This window comes from Ciconia boyciana, chromosome 4 (genome assembly GCF_034638445.1).
Source record: "Ciconia boyciana chromosome 4, ASM3463844v1, whole genome shotgun sequence".
Classification (NCBI taxonomy): domain Eukaryota; kingdom Metazoa; phylum Chordata; class Aves; order Ciconiiformes; family Ciconiidae; genus Ciconia; species Ciconia boyciana.
In genome coordinates, this window is record NC_132937.1 from 5966045 (window position 1) to 5983186 (window position 17142).

General features: G+C 46.6%; 1 protein-coding gene across 1 annotated transcript; it reads left to right on the forward strand.

Moving 5' to 3' along the window:
• The first annotated feature begins 10574 nt into the window (after positions 1-10574).
• On the forward strand, positions 10575-13532 carry LOC140650854 (transcription factor Jun-like). Its single transcript, XM_072859668.1, has one exon. The coding sequence runs from the start codon at positions 10933-10935 to the stop codon at positions 12172-12174; it is 1242 nt and encodes a 413-aa protein (XP_072715769.1). The 5' UTR covers positions 10575-10932; the 3' UTR covers positions 12175-13532.
• The last annotated feature ends 3610 nt before the right edge of the window (positions 13533-17142 follow it).

Sequence of the window (17142 nt, forward strand, 5' to 3'; positions counted from 1 at the left end):
ACCTCGACCCTAGAGGCACGGGTACGTGAGTTGCAAGGAAAAACAATCACCAAAGGGGGTTCTTCCAGGAAAATTGCTGCTCCGGTTTCCAGTGGGCAGTTCCCCAGACAGAGTAAAAGGGCTGGTCTTACTCCTGATTTTAATGAAGGAACTCCTGACACATATGTACAAGAAGTGGGTAATGAATACTATGACCAGGACTAGAGGGGCCCTGCCTCCAGCCAGGTGGAGGAAAGGGACAACCGAGTTTACTGGACTGTGTGGATTCGATGGCCTGGAACATCAGACCCACAGGAGTATAAGGCTCTGGTAGACATGGGTGCACAGTGTACCCTAATGCCATCAAGCTATATAGGGGAAGAACCCATCTGTATTTCTGGAGTGACAGGGGGATCCCAACAGCTGACTGTATTGGAGGCCAAATTGAGCCTAACTGGGAATGAATGACAAAAGCACTCCATTGTGACTGGCCCAGAGGCTCCGTGCATCCTTGGCATAGACTACCTCAGGAGAGGGTATGTCAAGGACCCAAAAGGGTACCGGTGGGCTTTTGGTATAGCTGCCTTGGAGATGGAGGAAATTAAACAGCTATCTACCTTGCCTGGTCTTCTAGAGGACCCTTCTGTTGTGGGGTTGCTGAGGGTCGAAGAACAACAGGTGCCAATTGCTACCACAACAGTGCACCGGAGGCAATATCGCACCAACCGAGACTCCCTGATTCCCATCCATAAGCTGATTTGTTGACTGGAAAGCCAAGGAGTGATCAGTAAGACTCGTTCACCCTTTAACAGTCCTATATGGCCAGTGCAAAAGTCTAATGGAGAGTGGAGACTAACAGTAGACTATCGTGGCCTGAATGAAGTCACACCGCCCCTGAGTGCTGCCATGCCAGACATGCTGGAACTTCAATACGAACTGGAGTCAAAAGCAGCCAAATGGTATGCTACAAGTGATATTGCTAATGCGTTTTTCTCAATCCCTTTGGCAGCAGAGTGCAGGCCACAGTTTGCTTTCACTTGGAGGAGCTTTCAGTACACTTGTAATCTGCTGCCCCAGGGTTGGAAACAAAGCCCTACCATTTGCCATGGACTGATCCAGACTGCACTGGAACAGGGTGAAGCTCCAGAACATCTGCAATACATTGATGACATTATCGTGTGGGGCAATACAGCAGAAGAAGTTTTTGAGAAAGGGAAGAAAATAGTCCAGATCCTCCTGAAAGCTGGTTTTGCCATAAAACAAAGTAAGGTCAAGGGACCTGCACAGGAGATCCAGTTTTTAGGAATTAAATGGCAAGATGGACGTCGTCAGAGCCCAATGGATGTGATCAACAAAATAACAGCCATGTCTCCACCAACTAGCAAAAAGGAAACACAAGCTTTCTTAGGCGTTGTGGGTTTTTGGAGAAGGCGTATTTCAAATTACAGTCTGATCGTAAGCCCTCTCTATCAAGGGACCCGGAAGAAGAACGATTTCAAATGGGGCCCTGAGCAACGACAAGCCTTTGAACAAATTAAACGGGAGATAGTTCATGCAGTAGCCCTTGGGCCAGTCTGGACAGGGAAAGATGTAAACAATGTGCTCGACACCGCAGGCGGGGAGAATGGCCCTACCTGGAGCCTCTGGCAGAAAGCACCAGGGGAGACTCAAGGTCGACCCCTAGGGTTTTGGAGTTGGGGATACAGAGGATCTGAGGCCCACTATACTCCAACTGAAAAAGAGATATTGGCAGCATATGAAGGGGTTCGAGCTGCTTCAGAAGTGGTTGGTACTGAAGCACAGCTCCTCCTGGCACCTCGACTGCCAGTGCTGGGCTGGATGTTCAAAGGGAGGGTCCCCTCTACACATCATGCAACTGATGCTACGTGGAGTAAGTGGGTTGCACTGATTACACAACGGGCTCAGATAGGAAACCCCAATCGTCCAGGAATCTTGGAAGTAATTATGGACTGGCCAGAAGGCAAAGATTTCAGAATATCGCCAGAGGAGGAGGTGACGCGTGCTGAGGAGGCCCCACTGTACAATAAACTACCAGAAAATGAGAAGCAATATGCCCTGTTCACTGATGGGTCCTGTCGTATTGTAGGAAAGCATCGGAGATGGAAAGCTGCTGTATGGAGTCCTATACAACAAGTTGTAGAAACTGCTGAAGGAGAAGGGGAATCGAGCCAATTTGCAGAAGTAAAAGCCATCCAGGTCGCCTTAGACATTGCTGAATGAGAAAAGTGGCCAGTGCTCTATCTCTGTACTGATTAATGGATGGTGGCAAATGCCCTGTGGGGGTGGTTACAGCAATGGAAGCAGAACAATTGGCAGCGCAGAGGCAAACCCATCTGGGCTGCAGCATTGTGGCATGATATTGCTGCCCGGGTAGAGAACCTGGTTGTAAAAGTACGTCACGTAGATGCTCATGTACCCAAGAGTCAGGCCCCCTATCATGTACCAGCCTCTGGGAAAATCAAACGATACAATGGACTGTTAAAGACTACACTGAGAGCAATGGGTGGTGGGACATTCAAACGTTGGGATATACATTTAGCAAAGGCAACCTTGTTAGTCAACACTAGGGGATCTGCCAATCGAGCTGGCCCTGCCCAATCAAAACTTCTACGTACTGTAGAAGGGGATCAAGTCCCTGTACTGCACATAAAAAATATGCTGGGGAAGACAGTCTGGGTTACTCCTGCCTCGGGCAAAGGCAAGCCCATTCGTGGGATTGCTTTTTCTCAAGGACCTGGGTGCCCTTGGTGGGTCATGCGAAAGGATGGGGAAGTCCGCTGTGTACCTCAAGGGGATTTGATTTTGGGTGAGAATAGCCAATGAACTAAATGATACGGTGTTAATTAATTGCTGTACAATACTGTATGTCATCACTTCTATGGTTGCTATATGCCATATCAATGGTATTACAGTAAGAATTAGCCATATTAATGAAGAATGAACTTTGATGAAACCAAGGAAAGTGCAGTGATGATGGAACCAGAACTGGCTTCAGCATGCAACAATCCAACACCACACACCATCTCTTCTGTCCTGAAGGACTGTTATGACAGATGGAATCCAAAGTCATGGACTAAATGAACGGACATTTTAGAGGTATGGCCCATAGACCAAGGGAATGATATCTGTGTGTATACATCAAAAGACAGGGAAAGTGGTGGTGATTAATTGGAATGTATTGGAAAGGGTAGGACCTGGGCATGACGTAGATGGTACAGAATAAGGGGTGGATACTGTCCTGGTTTCTGCTGGGATAGAGTTAATTTTCTTCCTAGTAGCTGGTATAGTGCTGTGTTTTGGATTTAGTATGAGAATAATATTGATAACACACTGATGTTTTAGTTGTTGCTAAGTAATGTTTACACTAGTCAAGGACTTTTCCGCTTCCCATGCTCTGCCGGGCACACAAGAATCTGGGAGGGGGCACAGCCAAGATAGTTGATCCAAACTGACCAAAGGGCTATTCCATACCATATGACGTCATTGTCAGTATATAAACTGGGGGGAGTTGGCCGGGGATAGAGATCGCTGCCTGGCTGGGCGTCAGTCGACAGGTGGTGAGCAGTTGTATCACTTGGGGTTTTTTTCCTGGGTTTTGTTCCTCTCTTTCTCTCTTGTTGTTTTCCTTCTCATTACAATTTTGATTATTATTATCTTTTTTTTGTTTGTTTTCCAATTATTAAGCTCTTCTTATGTCAACCCACGAGTTTTCTTACTTTTGCTCTTTCGATTCTCTCCCCCATTTCACCAGAGGGGGAGGGTGAGCGAGCGGCTGTGTGGTACTTAATTGCCAACTGGGGCTAAACCACAACAAGAAGTTACACTTCCATATTTTTTGTGCAAAAACAGGTTAGACATAAGAACATTAAAACATTGCAGAGATGCATTCATGTTCTCTCGAGCATGAGGCAACCAGCCTTTCACTTCCCCTCAAAACACTCCTGAAAACAGCTGATTAACCTGTTTAGCTACCTCATCTCTCTCTTCCATAGGTCTCCAAATGCTTCTGAGCACATATATTCAGATGATATACCTACAGTCTGCCTCTTCTCCACATTGCTTCTCTCCTTCAAGCCCTGCAATACAAATATACAGTCAACTTATACATAGTCAAGTTTCTTGGACTGAGAGAATTTCAGGTTTACCTTTTTACTGGGCTCAGTATAACAGAATACTGTGGGCACAGCATTTTCTTTCAGGACTTTGTTGTTGCATTTTCTTTTAAAGCAATCAGGAGTAAAGTGTTCTGAACAAATACTGCTATACTTTGTAGGCTTGAAGTTTTTCCTTTTAATAGCAGCTTACCATTTCTTGCAAAGATTGGGTCTTAGGTTTCCTTAAAAGTTTTTTAACATGGTTCAGTGTTGTAGCTAAGCACACACCAAAATACCTTTGATGTTGTGACTTACTGCACCGTTACTTAGATTAGTTATCAATAGAAAAACCTACAGAGCCAGTCCCTTGTGTAAACATAAATTTAATGGTAAACACAAATGCACAGACCAGCTCTTTTGGCTCTCTTAAAAGGCAGGTTTTCGTATTCTCAAAAAAAACCCCCATCAACTGTGCCATCACTAAGCTTCTCAAAGAGCAAGCATCAGTGGCATTAGCTTAGATAGCAAAGCTTTCAATAGCAGATTCATGGGAAACTCTCAAAACTTAGGGCTCAGACACACTTGCAAGAGCCCACAAGAAGCAAGGCTAGGCAGTGGCAGCCTTGACTGGTAACAACTGGGACAAGAAAGGTAGTTGTCTCCCAACACACAGATTGCATAGCACCAGGCAGGCAGACAGGTTGAAGCATAGATTTAGGGGAGGGAGACAGTACTTCTCATTGGGGATTTGCACAGCACCAGGCACACAAGACAAAGTGCTGCAGAGAAAAGTTCCACACTAAGACCCTATATAGCAGCACATGCAGGAAAGCCAGGAAAGACTGTTTCTCTTCTGGGGAGATACACAGCACCAAGCATATAACAAGCGAAGAGCAGCCTAGTGAAATGCCTCTGTAAGGCACTGAGGACATCCTCAGCACACAGAGCATATACCCACTACTCCTCCTCTCCCCCATGTTACGCCCTTCACACAGTCGACCTTATCCCTCTTAGCACTCCCTCTAACATGTACCCCAAGCACTCTGCACACACTCGGTTGACAATTCTTAACCTCCCACTCCCCTCTTGTTGCTATACCATGTGCCCCCTCCCCTTGGGTGTGCACTCCAGCTTTCACAGAGTGCACAGCTGCCCACCCGCCCACACTCACTTGTGGAAGGATATAGGTTTCTTTTTATCATATCATTTCTGGCAACGGTAGGCAGAATATGACTGCACCATCCTTCCTCCCGCCTGTCTCTCCTCCAGCGGCACCCACACTGAATCACCAAGACGAAGTCACAAACACTGCTAATTTACTTCCCAGTATCCATTCCATTCCTCTCCCACTCAGCGACCCTTCAAGATTAATATAAACAAGACAACCTCTCTCAACTCCAAGATGACAGTGCCATCTTCAGTGCAATTCTCATGATAACACCACCACGCTCATTGATTGGCCTCTTTCCACGTGGGGGCAGAGCCTTTCCGATTGACCTACCAGTAAGGTCACAGCTTCGGAACACGATGCAAGTTTTAATCATTTTCTTCCTTTCATGATGTTGGTTACTCTTTTCCTTCATTTGCATAACTGCCCTGTCGCAGAACCTTAGCCCTCTTGTGTTGGTCCCTCTAAGCCTGTCATGGGAATTGGAGCTCAGCTGTCGCTCTGAGCAGGGATTGCGCTGCCCCCAGTTCACGTGAAAGCCAGGGACACAAAGCCAGCAGATTTTACAGTGTGTACTGCTCTTTCTGTCTACAAAGGAAACCTTTATGCATAGTTATTGAGGAAGGAAATTGCTACCCTGTTGCTCCCTCAAGTCTGCAGAGCCCCAGGCTGAAAGGGATGCTTAGACCGACCACTCAGGCAACAATATCACTTGTGAACCACTGTGAGCAGCAGCAGAAATAGGTGCTGGAGTTGAGGGCTGAGAATGGGAAACCCTACTATAGAAATATCACTCCCACAAAAAGCTGCACAGCTAGGGAAAAAAAGCTTTCTCTTACCTTGCAGCAGTGTTTGCTAGCCAGAGGCTATTAGGAGACCTGAAACACACTGAGAGCCATTGAGGGATTATGAATGGGCTTTTCCACCATGGCATTGCCATAGACCTTGTTGACAGGATGCTCCCTCCATCTCTCAGGTACACCTAGTGGGAATTCAGTCAGTTTTGCAAGTCTTGGTTTTCATAAGAGCAGGAATTTGCCTTTGTGAGCTTGTAAGCTTATAAAACCCCACCTTTGTAAGACTGAAATGCCATAATACATAATTACATTAAGGATATGCATATCAAATTAATTTTATTCACCAAAGTTTGACTCTCAGACACATAATATCAGAAAATATGAAATAAACTAAATAAGACAGATCAATACATTGTTGAAAGTAAACTTATTAATTTGAGGTGGCTTCTGCATTTTTCCATTTTGTAGATCCACACTCTCATTCTGCATTAGAACAGTGTATAGAAGAACTGTCCTATGTCAATGACCAATGAGCTCCTCTTAGATGAATGGCAGGCACCTAACTTTAGCATCACCCACTGCAGGAATTAACTGAACTGAGCTCTTATCTCTCTGTGATCATATTTTTATTCCCTGCCAGAAAAATTTAATAACCAAATCTTGCAGAACAGGGTCAACTCCCACAGCTGTAGGTCTTTTAAGGCACAGGTAATGTGGCATGATACCTTTTTGCTTCCTTAGATAGACTACTACAGGCTGTTTATAATTTAAAACCTGGGGGCAGCAATTCTGCAAAAGATTAGTATTTTGTACAGGAATACTCTCAAGAACAGCAACAGTAATTTGATTTTTTTAGGAGAGGTTTGTTTGATATATCTCTTCTTTCTTCCTCCCCCAGACTCCTGCTTTTCCTCTCACATCCTTCATAATCTCCCTCTTTCTTCAGCCCTCACAGCCCTCTTGTTCCCTAATGTGTCCTTCTTTCTTGCACAAAATCTTCCCTCTTTGGAAGGATACCATTTCTTCCCTCATTTATTCATCCAAGTTCTCCAAACATCTAATTCTGTATTCCTTAATTTGAGAAACTCTTTTTCCCAAACCACCGGGCTTTCTACCTCCTTAGAAATCTCTTGTCTAGCTACCCCTCTACAGCCATCCAGGTAACTCTTCTGATACCCTTCTTCCCTCAAAGTTCATCAGAACCTTATGTCTATGAGTGGCCTCCTCACTTTGTTCCTTTTAGGATCTCCTTTTTCCTTTCTCAGCTCTTGAGGACTTCCAGACTTCTAAATACCTCTCAATCAGATCCTACCCATCTCCCTGTCTCCACTCCCTCAGATCTTCTTGTACCTCTCTTTAGTTCTCATGTCTCTTGTCCCTACAGTCTCTTGTACCTGCCCTCTTCCCCTCTGTCCTGTAAGGCTTAGAGATTTTCTCACATGATATGTTGTACTCTTCCAGGTTCCCTCTATACTTATACCTTCTTCATACCTCCCTCAGGTTTCTGTGAAGCACCTCTATCCCCTTCAAATGCTCCCCTCTGCAAGGAACCTCTATTACAATGCCCCCAGCCCCTTTCTCAGGACCCCTTATTTACTACCCAGATTCTTATCCAGTATTGTACTGTCTAGGGTTTCTCTGACAATAACCTCAGATCCAAAGCTCCCCAACAAAATTTTTTCTCGATCTCTACCCAAGATATCACTTTCCCAATCTGCCTGTCCTCTCTATGCCTGCTTCATAAAGGGAGGAAGAAGGAAAGCTGCTCTGATTTGAGCTTGAAGGTTGTGGCTTCTCTGCCCAGGCAGTCCTCTCTGCCTTTCCCTTGTACATAGACCACTCAAAGTGGCAGGAAAAGGACTGAGGCAAGGAGAAATGTGAGTTGGCTGTAGAGAAGATACCCAACCACTGTCATTTTCTAGTTCAGGAAAAGTCCATATAGCAAGAAGCTGCAGTGATACCTCCACAAAACCACTCACATTAACTGTTTGCAGGTGAAGGATATAGCAGTGATGGCTGAGTAAAGCTAGCAACAGCAGGAACTGCTCTATTCATGTCTGACCCATTGCTGCTAAGTCAGCCAAGAGTCAAGGAAACAAAAGCAAACTCTTTTTCCTAGCACCATCTTCTTTGTGAAAATTCTTCACTCCTCTCCTATTCATGCCCAATGGCTCTTTTTTTGCTTTTAACTGAAGGCTTTCTTCTCACTGGAGTCTGTCCCCTCTGCTTATAGCTTTCTAAGCAGCAATCCTTCCATGGACTCTTGGTCTCTTGTAGCCATTTAAGAGCTGTTCTACCTGATACTAACTGACATGAGAAACATCTGTCTGGGGAGAACTCCTTCCTGGCTTGACAGAAGGGTCCCTGTATCCCTCTATCTCCCCCTCCTGGTTTTGGAGCAGATCTGGGAACAGTGGAGGCACAGCAGCATAGACACATACAAGCAATGGTGATGCAGCAGAGCTGAGCAGTGTTGTTAGACCCTGGGAGAATAGGCACTTGGTCTTGATGTACAGAGAGGAAATGTCTTGGAAGAAAGCATCAGTAGATTGCTGAGGAGTCAAGGGAAAGGGAAGGGACACTGGTGGATGATACAGTGATGAGGAGAACTGATAAATTTGTGAATTAACCACTAAGGCCTCAAGTTTATTGAGTCAGCAAGCTGAAGGGAGTGGCTTAGAAAGAGCTTTCACCAACTGTCAGGATCACATAAATATCCCCTGACACAGGGGATTTTTAATAGACTGGGTGGGAAACAATTTTCTCATCCCATAAGAATTTCAGAGACTGGAGGGGAGGAAATAGTCTCAAATAAAGATGAAAAGTAAAACTGTTGTGGTTTAGCCCCAGCTGGCACCTAAGCACCACACAGCCGCTCGCTCACTCCCCCCCAGTGGGATGGGGGAGAGAATTGGAAGAGCAAAAGTAAGAAAACTCATGGGTTGAGATAAGAACAGTTTAATAATTGTAACAAAATAATAGTAATAATAATAATGAATTGTAATGAGAAGGAAAACAACAAGAGAGAGAGAGGAACAATACCCAAGGGAGGGAAAAAGAAAAAAAGAAAAAAAAAATTGATACAACCGCTCACCACCTGCCGACCGACGCCCAGCCAGTCCCCAAGCAGCAATCACTACCCCCCGGCCAACTCCCCCAGTTTATATACTGGGCATGACATCATATGGTATGGAATAGCCCTTTGGCCAGTTTGGATCAACTATCCTGGCTGTGCCCCCTCCCATTTCTTGTGCACCTGGCAGAGCATGGGAAGCTGAAAAAGTCCTTGACTAGTGTAAACACCGCTTAGCAACAGCCCAAACATCAGTGTGTTATCAATATTATTCTCATACTAAAATCCAAAACACAGCACTATACCAGCTACTAGGAAGAAAATTAACTCTATCCCAGCCGAAACCAGGACAAAAACAAACAAACAAACAAAATCACAAGCTTGAAAAACAGAACCTTTACATTTAAAAATGTTGGAAAAGAAAATTCAGCTAGTTTTCTATTTTTTTTCAGAACACATTAGATCCACCTTTCTTGTGAACATTTTTTTTGTTTTGACAAATCAGCATTTAGTTGTGGAAAATTTTTTCCCTAATAAAATTCTCAATGATATCTAATTGTTAGTAGGGCTTCTCATAAGAATTAAGCCCTGATCTCTACATTAACCTGCATTGTTTCATTACAGATCAAAAATCCAATGCATAACCACCTCCCTATAGTCTTAGACACACATAATATTCTTTATTTTTCTGTTGCAGGAAGCATACTGGAGCTAAAGCATCTGTGAGTCATTGTATATGGGATACCCATTGATTAAAACAAGGCAGTTGGCAAGTTTCCTACACCTTAGCTGTGCAGTGAATTTGGGAGGCAAAGGTTGCAGCAACACCCTGCCTCTTCATTGCCCACCTTCCCAGTATTGCATTTCTAAAGCACCACAGGGAAATTACCTGAATTATGGTGAGCTGAGAAACCATATGTCATGTACTGATACTTTTTTACTATCATTATGCAAGCTTAGTATTTCGTTGCTGTGCAGCAATTTGCAAAAAGGTAATTAACAGCAGACTAGTGGGCTAATTATTACTATGATTGTGCTGTATAAACACTGGAAAAGAAAAATAGCCCCTTCTCCCAAGACAAAGGCAACGGGTTTGAAAACTGCAGTGCACAGATCTGCATCAAAGAAAGCCATTAAATGACTTTTTTTCCACTGCAGGTACCTGAACCAGGGGGTATAGGGGAAAGTTTGAGACTGGGCAGTGGTCCATGGTTGGATCATGCTGGACTGCTGCTCTGTGCACTCGTTGCCCTCGCAACTCGACACTACTCTCCCTCCTCCCTCTGTCGGGAGCTCTGAGGGGAAAGGAGCCGCGCCGCAGAGCAGACCAGCACACGCAGCAACTGCAGGGAGGCGGCCACCGCCGGCTAGGGACTGGCGGGGCGGGGCGTTCGACATCAATCTCGCCAGTAGGAGGCTCAATCAATGCTCCGAACCGAAGGTGGTAGGTCCTGGGCAGCAACGGAGAATGAGCTGTCTGCTAGGATACAGCACTGCGTGAGGGGTGAGCCTGGCCCTCGTGTCCTCCGTGGTAGAGACTTAAGAGTGTCGCACTGCCGAGCATACTGCTGTGGACTGCTTTGCCCCGGGTGCTGAGCTAAGGTGGGCAGGGGGATCGTATACCCCGCGCGAGCGCGCAGCCGAAGGAGGACACCCCCTCCCAGCCCCCGCTCCTCTCGTCCGGCACCTGCCCGCTGGGGGAGGGCATCCCCGCACGTGCCCTCCACCTCCTCCTGCCCCGCCAAGGGAACGGGGGCCCATACTGGCTGTCGCCGTAGCCGTCCGGCGAGGGGGGGCAGGATGAGCGGTGGGAGGAACGGGCGGGCGGCCGTGAAGATGGAGGCCCCATTTTACCGCGAGGAAGGGCTGGAGTTGCTGTCCGACTTGGTGCCATTAGTGGGCTTCAGCACTGCTGGCGGCCTCGGAGCGGCGACAGAGCAGAAGCTGCTGCTCGGCGCCACAAAGAAGCGGGATTTGGCGGCGGCTGCATCCTCCTCGCTGCTCCCGGGGCCCTTCTCCCTGCGTCCGCCCGGCAGCACCCGAAGCAGCGCGATGGCGCTGCACCTCCTCCCACCAGCTCCTGCTGCTGACCTGCTACTGGGCTCTGGAGTGAGCAGTGGGGAAGGAGGAGTGGGCACCCGGGGGGACCTGGAAGCCCCTTTGGGGTTTGCAGTGGAGCTATCACTGCTGAAACTGCCTCCAGCCACCGACCTGGAACAGTTACTCATCCAGATTAGCTCGGGCTTGGGACCTGACAGTCCAGGCCCAACAGCACCCACGCCAGAGGCCGGCGTGCTCATTGCCACCATGGCCAGGGGGCCTTTCCTCTACTGGCAGCCAGTGACACAGGAGCAGGAGGGCTTTGCTGATGGCTTTGTGAAGGCTCTGGCTGACCTGCACAAACAGAACCAGCTCCTGGCTGCACCACCACTTTCCTCGTCAGGGCCCTGCTGCCCTTCCCATTCTGGGCCTGCTACCACTGACCCACAGGCTGTCAACACCACCTTGACCAGCTTTAATCCTGCTGGGCCGCTCAGCCCCTCAAGCAGCTCATACCCTGCTGCAATGGCGCCTCCAGGCTTGGTCTTTGGAGCTGTGGGACTGGAGAACAGGCAACTGCTGCCAGCATCAGGCCCCGCACAGCCCTTGGAGGAGCCACAAACCGTGCCTGACATGCAGATGGCCACAGGCAGTGATGGTGGGAGCAGCATGCCAGTGCTGTCTCCGCTGGATGCAGAGAGCCAGGAACAGCTGAAAGCGGAACAGAAGCGGCTGAGGAACCGGATTGCAGCCTCCAAATGCTGGTGGCGGAAGCTGGAGCGCATTGCCTGCCTGGAGGAAAAGGTGAAGGCACTCAAAGGGCAAAATTCTGAGTTGGCAACCACTGCCAACCTTCTCCACACCCAGGTCATGAAGCTCCAGGGACGTGTCCACAGCTACCTTTCCTCTGGCTGCCACATTAACACCACTAGCCCTGCTGTCATGCAGCCCCACAATGTATTGTCTGAGGTGGCTGCTGTGCCAGAGATGAGCACCTGCTGAGGAGTCGCACCATAGTGATGAACCAAGGAGACCCCATGGCCTTGTATGGGGGCAGCGCAGAAGAGGTACAGCCTACTGTGGAGGGTCGGCCCAGGGGTGCTTGTCCGTTTCCAGAGAGGCTGTGGTTGGGAGAGGGCCTGAGGGAGTGCTGGCCCCACTGGCCCTTTGCTCCTGCTTTGATCACTTCTTGTCTGCCTGCCCTCCATCCGGACACCTGCACAGCATATTTCAGCAGGGGACCTAAGCCAAAAGTGCTGGTGAAATCTCCCATATCTGATTTTAATCACCATTGCATCCTCAAGTGATGCAGGCTTGAGCTGGGAGCAAGAGAGATCTGCAGCATTTCCTCTGGAAGAGCTGTCTTGCAGCACCGCCAGGTTGCATTTTTGGGGAGGGAGAGGCCAGTTTTTGTCTTTATTGTGGGTAAGCAATAAAGGAGGGTGTGCAGGAGGGAAGACAAAGTCCAGAGGGCTAGGAGAGATTACTGACAGTTCAAGATGCTGAGTATCTTAGACTTAAGATCACTTTTTATATATTAGTCTGGAGAAGGAGGTTCCAGAAATTGGGTATTAAATGTCTTATAGGGTATATTCATGTTGTGCTAAGTACAAAGACATTTTATATTGAGCATTTAACATTTAAAACTGGCTTTAAGTCAACTTGCTACATTTAACAGTAAGGGTCTCTGTGGGTTGTGTTGTTTGTAAGCAAAGTACTTTCCATTGCAAAATCCCTACAGACCTAAAATAACTCTTGGTTACAAAAAGATTGAACTTTTATTTTTCTGGGGGTGGAGGGGGATGGTATATTTCCTAATACAACTTACTGAAGTGTATAGCTATGAATAAGCTTTTCAAAGCTTGACAAAAGCCAGAATCATGCACCTTTTGAGAGAGATGTGTGTTTATACATACATACATACATATAAACATAACATGGCAATTGTTTTTTTCTTAGTATTGATAAAGATTTTTTTAAAAATACTGTCTTTCATTACTGCTTCAATTTGCAATTGAGAGTTAAGACAAATATATGAGTGCTTTTGTAAGTAAAGCACATGAATGGCTTCAGTTTTAAAATCAAGCCTTGGAGGAGAATGATTTTATTGGAATACTGAAGTAGGAAGAAATCTATTTTAGATTCAGTCATATGAAAATGTTTTTCTAGACTTTAAGCTTTATATTTCTTATGCTGGTGCAAACTTGAGACAGCAGTTATTTAATGAAACTTGAACATTTTGGGGGCATTGCCTGGATCTTATTTTTATCGATACATAGTTTTGGAAGTGGTTATTTGGCAGAAGAGCTTTACTTATGCTTTTTCTTTCACTGTGTACATTCCAATTATGCTTGCTCTTTATAGGGTACAGCAACAGTGCTGTACAGAAAAGGGTGGATTTTTTTAATGCTATAAGGTAATTTCATTGTTATCTGTTCAAATAAATCATAGAAATGTTATTGAGAACTAGATTTATTTTTTCTGAATAAATCTATGTTATTTTTGTTTTATTCTACAGAAACTTTCTCTAGAGTACCAGAAAGGAAATGAATCAATGTTAAAATGTGAAATGACTTCCTGGTTAGGAAGGGTTGGAGAGGTTTTTTTTTATTTGGTTTTGTTTGGGGTTTTTTTGTCTAGACTTTACTAGTAGGAAAGAACAGAAAAGGGAATATTGTCTTTGATTACGTAGCCTCAGGGTTTTTTTGGATGCTTTAGATCAATTGCTCAATGCTGTGGTCTACCTTGCTTTTTTATTACTTGCACAACTATTTTGAGCACCTTTTGAAAATGTTTTAATAATTTAATTAACTCCTGTGCAATAATTGTGGTTAAACTCAGAGACAAAACTTAGAGACGTGGTAGTTTCTTATCAATTGGTCTACAGAGGGGTTGTGTGGGGAGCTGAAGGGGAGAGAACATGGGAGTCTTTAGGCACACAAGCCCTTATTGAGGTCTGTTTAAACCCTTTTAGTAGAACATCCATGTTACATCTCATGACAGCTAGGTTAGATGCACTGAAATACATGAAGGAGGATTACAGGGTAAATCAGGTTGGAAGGGTCTCTAGTCCAACCTCCAGCTCAGAGCAGGGTCACCTATGGGGTCAGACCAGGTTCCTCAGAGCTTTCTCCAGCCTGGTCTGGAAAACCTCCAAGGATGGAGACTGCAACAACCTCTCCACTGCTTGACTGTCCTCATGGTGAAAAAGCTGTTCTTTATATCCAGTTAGAACCTCTCCTCTTTCAACTTATGCCCATTGTCTCTCGTCCTCCCACCGTGAACCACTGTGAAGAGGCTGGCTCTGTCATCTTAATGACCTCCTCACAGGTATTGGAAGGCTGCTATTAGGTCCCCCATAAGCCTTCTCTTCCCCAGGCTGAACAAGCCCAGTTCTCTCAGCCTCTCCTCACAGGGCAAATGCTCCAGCTCCTTGTCCATCTTGGTGACCCTCTGCTGAACTTGCTCCAGTTTATTGATGTATTTTCTGTATTGGGGGGCTGTCCTGGCCTACTGAGCTGACATCACTTGAGTAATTAGACCAATGTCAGCAGTTCAGTTTGTCCTTCACTATGTTGCTGTGTAGTTGTAACCTTTGTCAGATAAAGCACAATTAGGCAGGTGTTATGGAAAAAAAGAAATCATGTAATTGATAGAAATAGCAGAACTAAACTTATACAAGAATATTTGCCTGGAGATTCACTACATCAATCAATGAGCAACAGCTCAGAGCAGTCTAACCAGTTGTGGGATAATGGCTGAGGTGACTTAAAAATTAGAACTTATATTCACACTTTTAAGTAAGGCACAGCACTGAAGAAGCTTCCCGGGTGGAATGCGCCTGACATGCAAGGAATCCATTCCATGGAAGTTCCCTAGGCCTGCAACCTTAGATGTTGGTAACGCCAGGGGAACTTGGTGTGCTGACTCTAAGAGGTACTGCCCGGAGGGTGGAGCGGTGTGGAGATACCGCGGCCAGGCTCTGCAATTATATAGGAACTTAAAGGCATCATGGAACTGATAAGCTGCATATTTGCTACCCTGGGCCAACAGCCTGTCATGTTTTTGACAAAATGCTGTCCTTTTGATGAACTTTGCTCATTATAACATCATTATAATACCAAAACACACCTCCATCCCAAAAGCTACCCGCCTCCAAGGTGCGACCACCCCTCACTGAGCTTGCGCTTTGAATTTTTCCTAGGCTATACCTTTAAAAGCGAAGCGAGAAAACTTTACACCAATCCTAAACAAAGGTATGTATGACTAGAGTCACTCAAGCTCCACCTGAAAGGTGAAAGACAGTATAAAATGGCTTAAGAGAGAGAGAATGTTAGGGAAGACACCATCATGTACCACTCTGACCTCTGGGATCAGTCGACAGGCTGAGCCTCTCTTCCCCACATCGGGACGCCTTTGGGTAAGAGTCGACCACTTGGTTATACCAAGTGCCTCCCTGGGAAACGTAGAAATCTCTCTAGAGTTGCTTTAACGTGTTTGTAGCCAGCAGTGTTACTCATACTCTTGGTATTTGCACGTGCTTTGCAGACAGTGAATTTATCACCGGTAATCCAAAGAACCTGTGTGTCTGTTGCTCTAATAAACTGCACTCTTCATTAATCTAACCGTGGTAGTTCTCATTGAACACGACCAGAGTCTTTAAGTGTGGCCGTGATAGTTCATTGAACACGACTAGACTGGGGGTGCATCGCGTTATTTGTGAATCCATAATCGTGAAGTTCAGTACGCTGAACATGACCGGACTTATAACATCAAATTAACGCTGTCGCCTTAATCGACTTTGCAAAGCTGTTTCAGTGAAAGCCCTGAGAGGGCTCTGACAGGCAAACGTTGACTCTGATGAGTGGCTGCATATATACAGTCCTTAGAAAATAAACCGTTGACCAAGTCTGAGACTAAGACTGGACTTAGCCGCACCTAGACTCCTCTCTGAGAAGGAGTTTAGAAAGCAAGGGGGTCCTGTCTGAACCTCGTGACTCAACGGGAGGGTTTCCCCCCCCAGCCACTCCTCAGACTCCTACGCGACAGTAACTCTTAACGCAACAGGCTGAGAGTGAAGTTCATATTGTAGTATACTCAGGGCAACGCTTTGCTGTGGTGGGTTGACCCTGGCTGAATGCTAGGTGCCCATCAAAGCCGCTCTATCACTCCCCCTCCTCAGCAGGACAGGGGAGAGAAAATATAACGAAAGGCTTGTGGGACGAGATAAGGACAGGGAGATCACTCAGCAATTACCATCACAGGCAAAACAGACTCGATTTGGGGAAAAATAATGTAGTTTATTACCAATCAAATCAGAATAGGATAATGGGAAATAAAAACAAATTTTAAAACACCCTCCCCCACCCCTCCCTTCTTCCCAGGCTCAACTTCACTCCTGATTATCTCTACCTCCTCCCCCTGAGCGGTGCAGGGGGACAGGGAATGGGAGTTGCGGTCAGTTCATCACACGTTGTCTCTGCCACTCCTTCCTCCTCAGGGAGAGGACTCCTCACACTCTTCCCCTGTTCCAGCATGGGGTCTCTCCCACAGGAGACAGTTCTCCATAAACTTCTCCAACGTGAGTCCTTCCCACGGGCTGCAGTTCTTCATGAACTTCTTCAGCGTGGGTCCTTTCCACGGGGTGCAGTCCTTCAGGAACAGACTGCTCCAGCGTGGGTCCCCCATGGGGGTCACAAGTCCTGCCAGAAAACCTGCTCCTGCGTGGGCTGCTCTCCACAGGATCACAGGTCCTGCCAGGAGCCTGCTCCAGCGTGGGCTCTCCACAGGGCCACAGCCTCCTTTGGGCACATCCACCTGCTCTGGTGTGGGGTCCTCCATGGGCTGCAGTGTGGATATCTGCTCCACCGTGGACCTCCATGGGCTGCAGGGGGACAGCCTGCCTCACCATGGTCTTCACCACAGGCTGCAGGGGAATCTCTGCTCCGGCGCCTGGAGCACCTCCTCCCC

Coding starts and splice junctions, on each gene's coding strand:
- LOC140650854 (XM_072859668.1), top strand. CDS start 10,933: ATGAGCGGTGGGAGGAACGGGCGGGCGGCCGTGAAGATGGAGGCCCCA.